This window comes from Chrysochloris asiatica, unplaced genomic scaffold (assembly GCF_000296735.1).
Source record: "Chrysochloris asiatica unplaced genomic scaffold, ChrAsi1.0 scaffold00034, whole genome shotgun sequence".
NCBI classification, from domain to species: Eukaryota; Metazoa; Chordata; class Mammalia; order Afrosoricida; family Chrysochloridae; genus Chrysochloris; species Chrysochloris asiatica.
Genome location: NW_006408552.1, coordinates 2,777,396 through 2,791,307, shown reverse-complemented (window position 1 = coordinate 2,791,307; position 13,912 = coordinate 2,777,396). Strand labels below are relative to the sequence as shown.

Below are 13,912 nucleotides of genomic sequence, written 5' to 3'. Positions count from 1 at the left end.
TTCTACTCCCGTAAGGATTTACACCCTCGGAAACCCTGTACAGGGTCGCTATGGGTCGGAACCGACTCGACGGCACTTAACAACAACAACATATATATACACACACACACAGTGGCACTGTAGGATCAGCAATGGACCCCTAACAGCACGATGGACAATTCAAACCCCACCCAGTTGCTGCTTGGAAACCCTATACAGGGTTGCTGTGAGTCAGCTCCAACTCAACAGCATAGCAACTTTGTGTAAGTTTCCAAGGAACGGATGGTGGGTTTAAACTGCTGACCTCCTGGTTAATGGACCACTGCTGATCCTACAGCGTCTCACCGGGACTCCACATGTGGCACTGTAGGATCAGTTCGAACAGCAAGGTTGGTGGTTCAAACCCACCAGCCGCTCCTCAGAAACTTTAAACAGGATCCTATGAGTTGGTACCCACTCGGAGGCACTTAATATATATCTAATGTTAAATGTTTCTGGTCAGTTCTGACTCATAGTAACTTTAAACCTTCATGGGAGCAGAAAGTCTTCTCTTTCTCCTGTGGAGTGGCTGCATGCTTGAACTGCGGACCTTGTGGTTTACTGTCCAATGCTTATTATATACATTTGCCCTAGAACTCCCATGCCAGGTCCAGTCGTCGTATTCTTACTCGAAGACCACTTCTGAGATCCCAGGAGGCTCCTGTTAGTCTCAAAAATCCCTCTGCAGAAACCCTGCTCTATGTCTCAGACCTATTTACAGGGCTTGAGGCCTTCAACTTGGGTAAGCATTCTGTGGACTAGAAAAACGGTGATGCTTTCCTAAATTTGGAAATGCAAATAATTGGAAGACTGGGTCTTCAAGAGACAGCTGCAGACAGGAAGTAACATCTGAGACCTGGGCCCCACACAGGAAGGAAACCTTATTCTTACTGCATTACTTCTGTGCAAAGCTTCTCAGGGTTGGTTTTCCAAAGTTAAACAAACACACACAAAAAACCCCCAAGCAACAGGCCAGAATTATATTAATGCAACATACTATAATTCTTCTGTAACATAGTAAGCAAGCCATGATTGTAATAGTGGCATCTAAACTTCTCTTTTTAATGTGATGGGAATCATGGGCTGCTAACGTCAAGGTCAGCAGTTCGAAACTACCAGTTCCACAGGACAAAGATGAGGCTTTCTGCTCCTGTAAAGATTTACAGCCTCAGAAACCCTATGCGGTGGCTATGAGTCGGAATTTGTAATAACCAGACCAACTTTACAAAAATGCTAAAGGGTGTTCTTAGGACTGAGAACCAACTACAGCAGACAACAATTCACCCAGAATTCAATCCAGATACAAAAGTACTTAAAATGTGTTAAGTACTGTCAAGTTGGTTCTGACCCATACTGGGCCTGTATAGAGTTTCTTACGAGCAGCTGGTGGGTTTGAACTGCTGACCTTGCATTTCTAGCACATTAACCCACAGCGCCACACCAGGACTCCGGCCATCACGTTGTTAAGTGCCGTGGAGTGGGTTCCGACCCACAGCGACCCTGCACAGGGTTGACGAGGCTGTAAATCTTTACGTGAGCAGAACGCCTCCTCTTTCTCCTACAGAACAGCTGGTAGTCTCCAACTGCTGTGTTGTTGTTAAGTGACATCGAGTCAGTTCCGACCCATAGCGACCCTGAACAGGGTTTCCGAGGCCATAAATCTTTACGGGAGCAGAAAGCCTCATCTTTCTCCCGCAAAGCAGCTGGTAGTTTTGAACTGCTGACCTTGCAGTTCACAGCCCAATTAGTAACCACTACGCTACCAGAGCTCCTTCCAACTGCTGTAGAGATGAGTTAATTAAATGTCTGCCCAAATATTGCTAATTTTTAAGTTTGTAATTTTGTATGGCCCGTGAATGATGTTACAAATTTTGGCAGAAAAAAGGTTCCCTACCCCTGCGCTAGAGGGTAGACACATGTTGACATGCGTGACAGGGCAGGCAATATACAACAAGAGGGAGGTTAGCAGAAGAAAGATGAAGGTAGCAGGAGACACAGGGAGGAATGCAATGATTAAAGTGAACAGATCTGTTAACTGTTGCTATATGGAGGGGATTGCAATCATTGTAATGAAGCAAAGTGTGTGATTTGTTGAATGTAAAACTAATGCTCTGCTCTGTAAACCTTCACTCAATTCACAATAAAAAGTTAAAAAAGAAATCCCTGCCAGTCCAACAGGATCTCTGAGCATCTGGCAGAGAAAAAGATGGTCCCAGTGACAAGGACCAGCCTCGCCCAGGCTCACACTGGATCCCGGCAGCCTCACTACAGGACAGTTCTCCAGAGGGTTGTGGGGCTGGGGGCTTTGGAATCAACAGGAGGGGGCCTGTGATTCTCTGTCGGAGGCTGACTCTTGTCCTGGGGTTTGATGATGAGGAAAGTGCCAGCTGACAGGGGGGTCAAGTCACAGGCTCTGCTGTATCACCTGAACACACACCCCAATCAGCCCTGCAGTTCCTGCACAAATTTCTGAATTGCACATTCTTGGGGGTTGCCCAGGAAGGGGTAGTCATAGGTACCCTTCTCCAGGAATCTCTGTACAGTGGGGAAATTTAATTAACTCCCACTAATACTGGACCATAGGATTCTTGGTGTGGCAATGTGGGTTAATGAACTGCAAAGTCAGTTTCAACTGCAAAGTTGGCGGTTCAAGCTCACCAGCTGCTCCTCGGAAACCCTATCCAGGGTCACTATGGGTCAGAAATGACTCAACCACACTTCACAACAACAACAACAACGTCCCTGTGGGAGTCCTATCACTGCACTGGTAACCACATGGTTGGCAGTTCAAAGCCAGCAGCCACTCCTCAGAAACCCAATAGAGGATCTCCGCCTCAGAACTAACTTGATGGTACTTCACAACAAGAGTCCTTGTGGAAGGAGCTCAGGTGGAGCTGGGGGATAAGCACTGGACTGCTACCCACGAGGTCAACAGTTCAATCCCACCAGCCAATCTCATCACCCAAAGGAGTGCGGAGTTCGAAGTGACTCGGTAGCAGTGGGCTTTTTGCCAGGGGGCCCTGGTGGTTACAGAGGTAAACTGTGAGGCTGCTAACAGAAAGACTGGTGGTGTCGCTTTGCGGGAGAATGACGCGGCCATCTGCTCCTACAGAGATGACAGTTTGGGAAACCCTCTAAGGTAGTAGCCCTTACAGGGTTGCTTTGAGTTAGAACTAACTCAGCGGTAGTGAGGTTTTCTTTGTTTGTAATTACGCCCTTGAGGGAGACTGGAAAAGTTCCATCACCTTTTCATCCCATAGTCCAGGAACTTTTTGAAGCCCGCATGTACTATTTTATAACCGTGTGGTATTAACAGTGACAATGGGCCCTCATGGAAGAGCTGGGGCCTGAGTGTGAATTTCTCCTGGTCCACCCCGACTGTCAGGGGACCCTGAGGAAATGTTCCCCAGAGCATCACCTAATCCCACCACGTCTTGCAACGCACGCGCATGGCAGCACTCACCATGGCGAAGCCAGAGAGTAGTGCAGAGGTCCGGCTGGAAGCCTTCAGCTTGGCCCTGCTCAGGTAGAGCTTCCTCCAGGAGAGGGCCTGCACTGAGTGGTGGTTAGAGGTGACCAGTTCTAGGTAGCTGCGGCGGACCCAGTCCCGGTAATCCATGCCCTTATGGCCGGGCTCAGAGCAGGCGGGTGTAGAAGGCGCCACAGGCACGTTGAGCTCGGCACTCATGGTGGGAGCCAGGCTTGGGGCAGTAGAGGGAGAGACTCGGGCATGCTAGAAATGGGTCCACGTGACCTGGAAAAATCAGAAGTCAAGACCATTTAACCTTCTAGGGCATTGGGAGGGGGCACTATACAAAGGTAGTGTGAATGTGGGGTTGGAGTCTCAGAGACAGCCCCCCAGCCAAAACGTGGGGCAATTCAAAGGTGTGGTGGGTCAGCATTCATCTCTAGACATCCTCACTTTCAAAGATGCTCCCTGGACAAAGCTGGCCCCCAGCCTTTCATTCCCATTCTCCAATGAGGCTCCAGGCCACTGGTGAAAGGAATTTCAAGGCTGGCCTGAAGAACCTGGCAATTCCTCAGATTTGGACCTGCCTTCAGGGAACAGAGTACTGCGGTGTTTGGAGAAAAGCTTTCACCTTCAATTACAGAACCTGGATTGTTCGCTTTGCTGTGAGATTCTGAACACGACACCTCCGCTCCCTCATCTCCCAGTGGGGACAGCCCCACCCTACTAGACTCCCGTGCAGCTAGAACTCACCAAAGACTCAAAAAACTGCTTTTCAATGTCTAGGTGCCCACAATAAAATAAACATTTCCAAGAAGCTGTTCCTTTCTCAAACCCAACTTCAATTTTCACCAGCAAAGTGTACACTAAAAAAAAAAAAAAAAAAAAAAAAAATTCCATTTATATAACTCAAGAAAAGCCACATTTAAGTAGCAATGGAAACCTTGAGCAAAATGACAAACTCTTAAAGGGAAATGGAGTCTGGAGACCCTGGGGGGAGGTGGGGGGGGGGGGGCAGGAACACATCTGGCTTGACAGTACTTAACACAGGCTGAAGATTGCAGGATAGACTGGTCTCCATTTGTGAATTCAAATGCAAATCTCCGCTAATCCAAATAGGAGACTGTGGGTCTCACTCAGCCCACAAGGCCAGCCAGAGCCGCAGCTCACCAGGGTCCCGTTCCAATTAATCTGCAGAATGTGCTTCAAGGGCACAGGCGCGCCTTGCAGCTCATTTGGCATCAGGAATAAACTTCAATTCAGGTTCACAGGCCCCATGAAAAGCTGATTTAAGGAGATTACAAACAGATCACTGTTTCTGAGGTACAGGGAGCAAGGACTGGGCTGAGGAAATGCCCCCAACATGGTCCATGAATGCCAAGCTCTCAAAGAAAAGGCCTCTGGAGGTGGAAGGTGGCTGTTAAGTGCAGTAGAATTGGTTCCGACTCAGAGCCACCCTGAATAGGATTTACGATCTGCAGCTGGTGAGTTTGAACCACTGACCTTTAGGTTCAAACAGACCTTGCTGTCCAGCATCACACCAGGACTCCGGAGGTGGGAAAAAGGTTCTCTTCATTCCTCTCAGCAGCCTGGGGGACCAACTCCATGCCCTTCTGGCTCTGCCAGAGGATGCCATCTATGAGAACATCTATAGGAACAACCACCTGGGAGCTACACTCAGGTTCTGTGGGCCTGCCTCTGCAGCCAGAAGCCCTGCACTCTACACATTAATCACTGGAATGGCCCCTCCCACGGGGAGAATTGCAAGAAATGGTGCTCACTCCCCAATCCATGGGTCAGTGCCAAATAATTTTAAATGTCGTCATTTGGAAATGCACTTTTTTTCTTCCTTTCCCTCTCTGTGTCACAGAAACAACCCTGTGTTATGATGCAGACAATACACAGTGGGGAGGTGTGAAAGGCAAGGAAAGTACCATACAACATCTGTCTCTCCATCTTGCATCCTGCATCCTTGACCATCAAAGATGAGAAATGAGACTCCACCAGAGGAAATTCACTGCCCTCGGGTACCTGACTGTTGTAGTCCAGGGACTGGGAAGGGTGGAGGGCACAGTGGAGGGGCTGGAGCAGAGGGAAGATCCCTGCAGGCAACACCAGGGAGTAAGCTGCTGGGACAAGGACACCAGTAGTGAAGGCAGCCCTGGCCAAGAGGGGTCCTTCCTCAGACACAGGGCTATTAAACTCAACAAGGTGCACTGGGGCCTCCCATCCTACTGGGGATATGGCAGAAGGCTGGTTGTAAGGGTGGGGCTGAGAAATCCTGCTGAATGATAGATAGCATGCAGGTCGCAGGTGGAGCTGGGCCAGGGCACGGCACACACCACACAATGCAATTGTGTTGGATACAGGGTTCCAATGGAGCTAAGGATTGCTGGCTCTATCTGGTTTGGGCGCCCAGTGAAACGGGTGTATGATGGTGGCACATGAGGGCTTTGTGCCTCCAAAGGGATGAAGGGCAGCTGTGTGGGGTGAAGGCTCTTGAAACCCTGGGGCCACCACTGAGGGAGCTTAGTGTGGAGACAGAGTGCTTCCAGGGCAGTGAGACGTGAGCTGGGCCTCTGGAGAAGCATCAAGGGAGTCTCAGCTCTGTGTTCTCAGGACGGGCAGGGCCTGTCTGCTGGGAGCCTGGGTCATGAGACATCTGGAAGCCGCTTCCTCCAGAGGAACCCCACTTCCCCCAAGACCTGACTCCTGCCCACCTGAAGGCGCCTCTGTCCTATCCTGCTCCAGGCCTTGTGTGGGGCTGGAGGAGCAGAGTTTAGTCCCCAATCTGGTGAAGGGGGCGTAGGGCTAGTCAGTCAGGCGGTAGCAGCTTCAAAGCATGCACACCTGGCTTAACCTTGAAGGTTTTTAATTGAGTGGGCAGCTTGAGGAAAGTGGTCTTGTAGTGGGACCCTCTCTCACTTAAGGCAGGAGAACGCTAAGGCTGTGGGCTCTGTTAAGATTTAGCCTTGGATACCCTGTACAGTAAGGAGCTCTGGTAGCGTAGTGGTTACGAATCAGGCTGCAAACCTCAAAATCAGCAGTTCGAAACTCCCAACTGTTCCACGGGAGAAAGCTGAGGCTTTCTGCTCCTGTAAAGATTTACAGCCTCGAAAACCCTATGCTGGGTCGTTAGGAGTCGACTCCACTGCACATAATCACCACCACCATCACCAAACAGGAGGTGTATCCTTGGATAAGTCTGTCTGAAACATTTCCAAAAGGTCGGTTTTAGGAAGTAGACTTCCTTTAAACATCTAGAGCAAAGGCATGTGCCACGCAAACGCTTACCAAGCACAAGGAAACCGTCTGTTACTAACACACACACTCACTGTCTGTCTGTCTCTCACACACACTCACACACCCCGCCCCCAGCCTCAGAGCCGTCCTCTCTCTCTGCCCCATCCCCAAGCCCAACCTGCCCGGGCGGAGGCCCCGGGGCTCCCCTCTCCAATTCCGGGCTTCCGGCTGGGCGGGGTCCCCCCCACTCGGCAGACCCCCACGATCAAGCACTCACCGGAGCTGCCCCGTCGCCCCGCCCGGCTCGGACTCGGGGCTTGCTGCAGGCGGCGACAGCGAGCAGAGTGGCCCCGTGGCCCCACAGGGCCCAGAACACCGCCCCCTCCCTCCGGCCGGCGTCCCACGAGCGCCTCCGCCCCGCTGGCCGCCGCAGCCGCTACCAAGGCAACCGCGCACCGCCGTCACGTGACCAGCCCGGCGGGGGCGCTCGCAGGCCACGTGACCGGGCGGTCGCTCCATGGGGGGCGCAGGGAGCAGGCCTCGTGGATACCCCCTGGGTGGGTCGTCTCTGCCCGCGCACACTCGGGGCCGCCCGACAGGGTAGGGAAGGGCCGCGGGCGGTGCGCCTCTGTGCTGTCCTCGCGATCTACCCAGCCGGGCGCCTCTGATCTAGAAAGCGAAGCGTGGTGGCGGCGAGGCCAAGCCGGGAAACGGGGCGACGTTCGCTTTCCAGCGCCTCAGCCGCACCGGGCTCGGGGACCGAACCAGTAGACTGAGCTTCTCTGACCCCTGGGGCTGACCAACGAGTTACAGGACGGGTATCCCTGCTCGACCTGGGGGGAACCGGCCTGCGCGCAGAAGAGGAGTCACAGAGATTCCTTGTGCGCCTTGGGGACGCCCAGGCTGGGTCTTTGACCTGGTGGAGGAGCGGGCAAAAGGGCGCACTGTACCTGAAGCATGACTCTATCCCGTTCTCAGACTGCTGAGGGCCAAGAGTGAGGTCGGTAACCCCAGAATACCGCAGCTGACTCAGTGAGACTCTATAGAACAGGGCAGAATCTGCTCCCTGAGACTGACTGAATCTTGCATCTTTCTCTTTCGGTTTGAACTGGCGCTCTTACGGGCAACGCTTAACTTGCAGCGCCACCACGGCTCCTTGTGAGGTACGGAGCGTGGGAAAAAGGAGACTGGAAAGGTCTGAAAGCCACGTCGTTTGCCGTGGTGTACGAGGATGGCACTGAAGGAGCGCTCCCGTAGCTGCTGGGTGGATACCCAGACAGCACAACCCTCTCCCAGTCCGTGGGGACTGAACCCAAGTGCAGCAGGCGAGGCCCTCCCAGCTGACCTCGGACTGAAAACCCCTGAGATGCTGATTCTGCGTCTTCCTTCCCTTCCCCTGCTAAGGGGAACTGCGCAGCCTTAGCGGTGAACTCTCAGCTTTACGTCTTAGATGTACAACAGGGATGTACTTTTCAGGAAGTGCACATAAATAATTCACTCAGAGGCAGGATGGGTTGGTTCGCTTCAGTGCTTTGGTGCCAGACCGCCCCTTAGAGCCCTTCCTTCATGCTTGAGGCTGCGTGTCCTAGATCGGGTTTTTCCACCTTTCCCAAGAGTATCAGACCGTGACACATTTACCTAAAAGAAAGAAAAATTCCACTCATGACAGTCCAAGTTTTCTGACATTCGGAGAGTAGAAGCCAGGCCAAATGCATTTATATTTCAAACTGTATTTTAGAAGGCATTGCTGAGGTGATACTTTTAATCTAGGGCAGAGGTGCAGAACCTTTTTTTCTGCCAGAATTTAAAACATTATTCATGGGCCATACAAAATTAACAATTTACAAATTAGCCTGCTGTATTTGCTCAAACATTTAATTTGCAGGGCAATGCACTGGACTTCAAGGTCGGTTTGAACTGCAAGGTTAGCAGTTCAAACTCACCAGCCGCTTTTCGGAAACCCTATACAAGGTCGCTATGAGTTGGAAGTGCAGTTGTCTTGGCAGAACCAGACCAAATGATTTCACTCTCAGGCCTTAGATGCCCGAAGGCTGGACGTTGCCCACCTTTGATCTAGAGTGCCACTTGAAAACTAAGCCAGTTGTCCCCTCCTAGTGACCTCCTAATGTGGCGCTGTAGCCTAAGAACTGGACTGCCAACCACAAGGTTGGTGATGTAAACCTACCAGCTGTTCCTTGGAAACCCTATGCAGGGTTGGAACGAACCCCATGGCACTTAACTCACCTAACCAGCATGCCTGTTAGGTCCCTAGACAAGGGGCACAGGAAAACCCCCGGGTCCGCTGACCCCTCTCACCCCCACAACACCTGTGTATCAGTTTCAATTCTTTCCATTTTAGAGCCACTTGGTTTGAAGAAGGCGGCTCTCTACAACAGGAACCCTAACTCCATATTGAATCTTGTCATAAATTCAGCTTCCGTTTATCAGCCATCGGGTGGCTTTGCCTTCAGGAAGAATGTGTTTGGAAGTAGATTACAACTCCCTGCCTAGTCCTGGGAGGGGCAGTTTGTTCTCAGGGAATTTGCCCAGGTAACGCCTTAATGATTTATTGAGGACAGCTGCATGTCAGCTAAAGTTGGGGTTCTGGTGGCTTTGACTCAGGGCTACATGGTCAGGAGACATCCCCAAACCATCCAGTAGCCAGGTGGTCAGAGCCCCAGAACCAATCCTGTAAATGGTTTTCAGTTAGGTATAGATCCTGGTTCCAGGCCCTTTCCCTGCTGAGATGAATTGATCTAATGGTAGTTGTCTCTGACCCCTCATCCCTATCAAGGTACTCCATGGCTGGGAACCAGAGGGCTCCATTTCCACCTCTGTACAACTGCTCCTTGGAAACCCTATACAGGGTCAATATGAGTAGGCACCAACTTCATAGTGCTTAACAACTGTGTCCATGCTGATGGGTTTCCTCAGTTCCAGATGACTATCTTTGTCTTGGAGTCCTGGTGTGGCACTGTGGGTTAATGCGCCAGACGGCAAAGCCATTTGAACTGCAAGGTTGGCGGTTCAAGCTCACCAGCTTTTCCTCAGAAACCCTATACAGGGTCACTATGTGTTGGGATCGACTCAACATCTTTGTCCTGTACAAAGCTTAGAACAGTCTCTTTATAATATTAGAATGTGGGGTCAGTTCCCCTCTAAAACAGAAAGGGATCATGTGCATTTTCAACAAATGAGGGGGCAGGGGCCAAGTTCTCAAAAAGCAATCATGGTTGTGGCCTTCAAACCTCAAATTCTTTGTGAAAGGAACTGGAGAACAGGAAGAAAACACTGCAGATTACAGCAGTTGTATCACAGGTGAGAATTCTCTCCGCAACAGCCATTGCTTGTTAAGTTTTCTCTCTTTCAGCCTGACTTCCGTACAACTGTTAGAAAGTGTCCTGTGCTAGGTAACAATGCCTCCAGCCCCAAGCGGCCTGGACAGCTCAAGTCATAATTACGGGTGCTTTTCAGAGCCAAGTTTCTAGCCAAACATAGACGATGGCTTTTTTTTTTTTTCTTCCCTAGAAAATGACAAAAAGCAATGAAAAGATAAAGCAATCACAAATCTAGTCATTGGATGGTGCCCCTCAGGTGCATACATAGTGAAATAGGAGCTACACAGAGGAGGAGGTTCAGGTAGAGGTCCACATGAGGAGGTCTGGGCCACAGTCTGGGCTATTTCCTTAATTGGCTGATGTTAGCTTAAGTCACTCCCTCTCCGGGAGACCTCAATGGAAAAAGGAATTCTCTGAGGGTCAGTCACCTGGCCTCATCTTGTGTGAAGAGTGTGGACCTAGCTTTCCTCTCCACTCCAGTCTCGCATGCTCTTCCCTCAGCCTGTCATTCCTATTATGTGAAGCCTCTGCTCACTCAACTCTGGGTTCACCACTTCCCTTCTGAGACCCAACTCTCACCCTCTCAGTCTGCTCCTCTCCTCTCCAGCCTGACCCCTTTCAACCACTCTCATTGTTGTTCAATGTCTCCACCTTCCTTGTCCCTCCTGGTATCTCCTTTGGCCACTTCATGGGGCTGCACTTCTCCAGGGAGCTATCAATGCCTCTCTGCAATCCACCGAAATCATGTTGCATCTATCCAGCTCTGGAGTTAAATAATTTCTATTAACAAAAAGTCAGTAGAACATTACTGTCAATGTTGAAGATAGGTGCTCAGTTTGAAAGAGAAACAGTAATTTGCTCCAAACCAGCATTTTCCAAGGTCTGGGGAGAGAAGTGTGCTTAGGTGTCTTGGAGATGGTTCTGACTCATAGTGATTCTACGCTCAACAGAACAAATACTGCCCAGCTCTGCCCCCTCCTCCTAATTCTGTTTAAGCCCGTAATTGCAGCCGTTGTGCCATCTCACTGAGGGGGGTTCTTCCTCTTTCTCTGACCCTCTATTTTTCCAAGCAGCTTGATCACATGTCCAAAGTACGTGAGATGGCGGCTTGCCGTCCTGGGTCCTGGCTTCTAAGGAGCATTCTTGGCGGTACGTCTTCCATGACAGATCTGTTCTTCTGGCAGCTCATGGTACTTTCAATATTCTTCTCCAACACCACAACTCAAATACATTAATTCTCTCATCTCCCTTATTCATTGTCCAGCTTTGACATGCATATGAAGTGATTGAAAATACCATGGCTTGGGTCAGGGGCACCTTAGTGCTCAGAGTGACCTCTGTAACACTTTAAAGAGCTCTTGTGCAGCAGATTTGCCCAATGCAACACATCCTTGATTTGACTGCTGCTTCCATGAGCAGTGATTAGGGATTCAAGTAAAATGAAATTCTGAACACCTTCAATCTTTTCTCTGTTTATCCTGGTGTTGTTTACTGGTCCTGTAGGGAGGCTGTGTTTTCTTTACCTTGAGCTGTAATCCATACTGATGGCTGCAGTCTCTGATCTTCATCACCAAGTATTTCAAGTCCTCTTCACTTTCAGCAAGCAAGGTGGTGTCATCTGCATATGACAGGTTGCTAATGAAACTTCCTCCAACCCTAATGCCACATTCTTCATATAGTCCAGCTTCTTGGATTATTTGCTCAGCATACAGATTTACAAGGATGGTGCATACTTTTTCTGAGTCTAAAGCACGCAGTATCCCCTTAGTTGGTCTATGAACGGGCTCTACATGAGCTCAGTGAGGTGTTTGGGAATCCCCATCCTTCGCAATGCTATCCATAGTTGTTTTTCATCTACACCGTCAAGCGACTTTGCATTGTTGATAAAACATTTTTCTGGTATTCTCTGCTCATAGTCAAGATCCATCTGACGTCAACAACACTACTCAATCCACATCCTCTTCTGAAGCCAGCTTGAAGTTCTGGAAGCTCCCTGTTGGTACACTACTGTAGCTGTTTTTAACTAATCTTCAGCACAATTTTGTGTGTGGCATTAATGACACTGTTAGATAATTTCCCTGTTCTGTTAAGTCACCTTTCTTTGGAATGGACACAAATATGGATCTCTTCCAGTTGGCTGAGGCAGTTGAAACGAAGTCTTACTCTTCAGAGAGAAAGCTTACTTTATTTCACCAGTAAAATCCTTGGTTACCTGTTTAAAACTCCTATTTTGGGCCTAGCATGGAAATGAGCTAGAATTGCTAGAGCATGGCTGCGAATCGCCTTTTTTAGAAGGCTTTGCAGGTGGTGGCAATGCTGCAGTGCAGTGAGCCTTGAGTCCCACCTAGCAGCCTCCAGGGAGCACAATAAACGGTAGAAATCTATGGTTCTTCCCGCCACATACGCTGCTTTTCTGCTGAGAACTTACCTGTTTGTTTCCAGTCTCTGGGGTTTGCTCCATTATTTTCCTGACTCTACTGAGCAACTGTGATGTCCCAGGCATTGAGCTAGCACTAGGGAAACAGCAAAGGACAGACAAGCAAAGTCCTTATTCTCACGGACTGACAGTCTAGGTTGTGGGTGGGGAATGCTGATGTGGCAGGGTACAGTTAGTTGCCCAGTGACAGGTGTTGTGAGAGAAAGTCAAACAGAAGACTGGTGGAAAGTGGGTGGGTAGGAAGGCCTCTTGGACGAGGCTCCAATTGTGAGCTGAGGCCTGATTGTAGAAGAAAGCAGAGCATCCCAGGCTCAGTAGGTGCAAGGGTCCTGAGGCAGGAGCGAGCTCCAGAGATGTGAGCCTGAGATGCCAAGTCAGGCAGCTACATATGGCCCTGATCCAAGCTAAGGATGGCAGAGGCTTGGGACTCTAGTGGGGCCATGACTCTCTGTGGTTTGGCAGTTACATAATGATGTAATGTGCCAGTTATGAGATTCCGCATGTGATCTCATGTGATAAACCAGTCACAGTATGAAGGGTGGTGGTGTTAGGTGCCATTGAGTCGGTACTGACCCATAGCGACCCTATGTACAACAGAACAAAACACTGCCCGATCCTGGGCCAACCCCACAATTGTTGCCACGCTTGAGGCCACTGATGCTGCCACTCTGCCAATCCATCTTCCTGGGGGGTTTTTCTTTTTTTTTTCGGCCCTTCCCTTTTCCCAACCTTGTTTTCTTTTTCCGGCCCTTGTTTCTTCTTGCCTTTTCCAAGTTTTGGGAGAAGAAGTTTGGCCATCCTGGCCTCCAAGGAGCACTCAGGCTGCATTTCTTCCAACACCCCTAACTGGTCACAGCCCCAATCAGATGTGAGGCGAGTGTCCCTAGGGTGTGACATGCAATACCTACTGTAAGAGAGAAAAGGACAGAGACAGGACCTACCACCACCAAAGAGAGCCAAGAGCAGAATGTGTCCTCTGCACATACGGTCACTGCTTTGTGAACCTTCAAGGACCAAGGGCGACTGCTATGAAGACATGGAGATCCTTGAGAGATATGGGGCTCACAGATGTTAAAGGCGCGCCCACAGAGCTGGCAGTCTGCCCCTCTCTGAATTCTGATCTTAGCTTCCTAAATCGAGAGGGTCGGTGAAAACGAGGAAGACCCTCAACAAGGTGGATTGACACAGTGGCTGTAACCATGGACTCACACACAACAATTGTAAGGATAGCGCAGGATTGGATAGTGCCTCGTCCTGTTGGATGTACACAGGGTCGCTGTAAGCCAGAACCCACAACAAACCAAGGAGTAAGTTTGTGGTATTTCTGTGACAGCAGCGCTAGAGAACTAAGACAGATGGATCCGGCAAGACACTGGAAGTGGACAGATGCAGGACCTGCCCTGGATG

The 13,912-nt window shown here is 50.1% G+C and overlaps 1 protein-coding gene across 1 annotated transcript in view; it reads right to left on the bottom strand.

Moving 5' to 3' along the window:
• The window catches only part of ORAI2 (ORAI calcium release-activated calcium modulator 2), a 6,969-nt gene extending 3,254 nt beyond the window's left edge, over positions 1-3,715 (bottom strand). Inside the window, exon 1 of the mRNA XM_006859674.1 lies at positions 3,482-3,715. Within this exon, the coding sequence (XP_006859736.1) occupies positions 3,482-3,706 (225 nt within the window). The 5' untranslated portion in view covers positions 3,707-3,715. The remainder of the gene's footprint in view (positions 1-3,481) is intronic.
• Between the last annotated feature and the right edge of the window lie 10,197 nt (positions 3,716-13,912).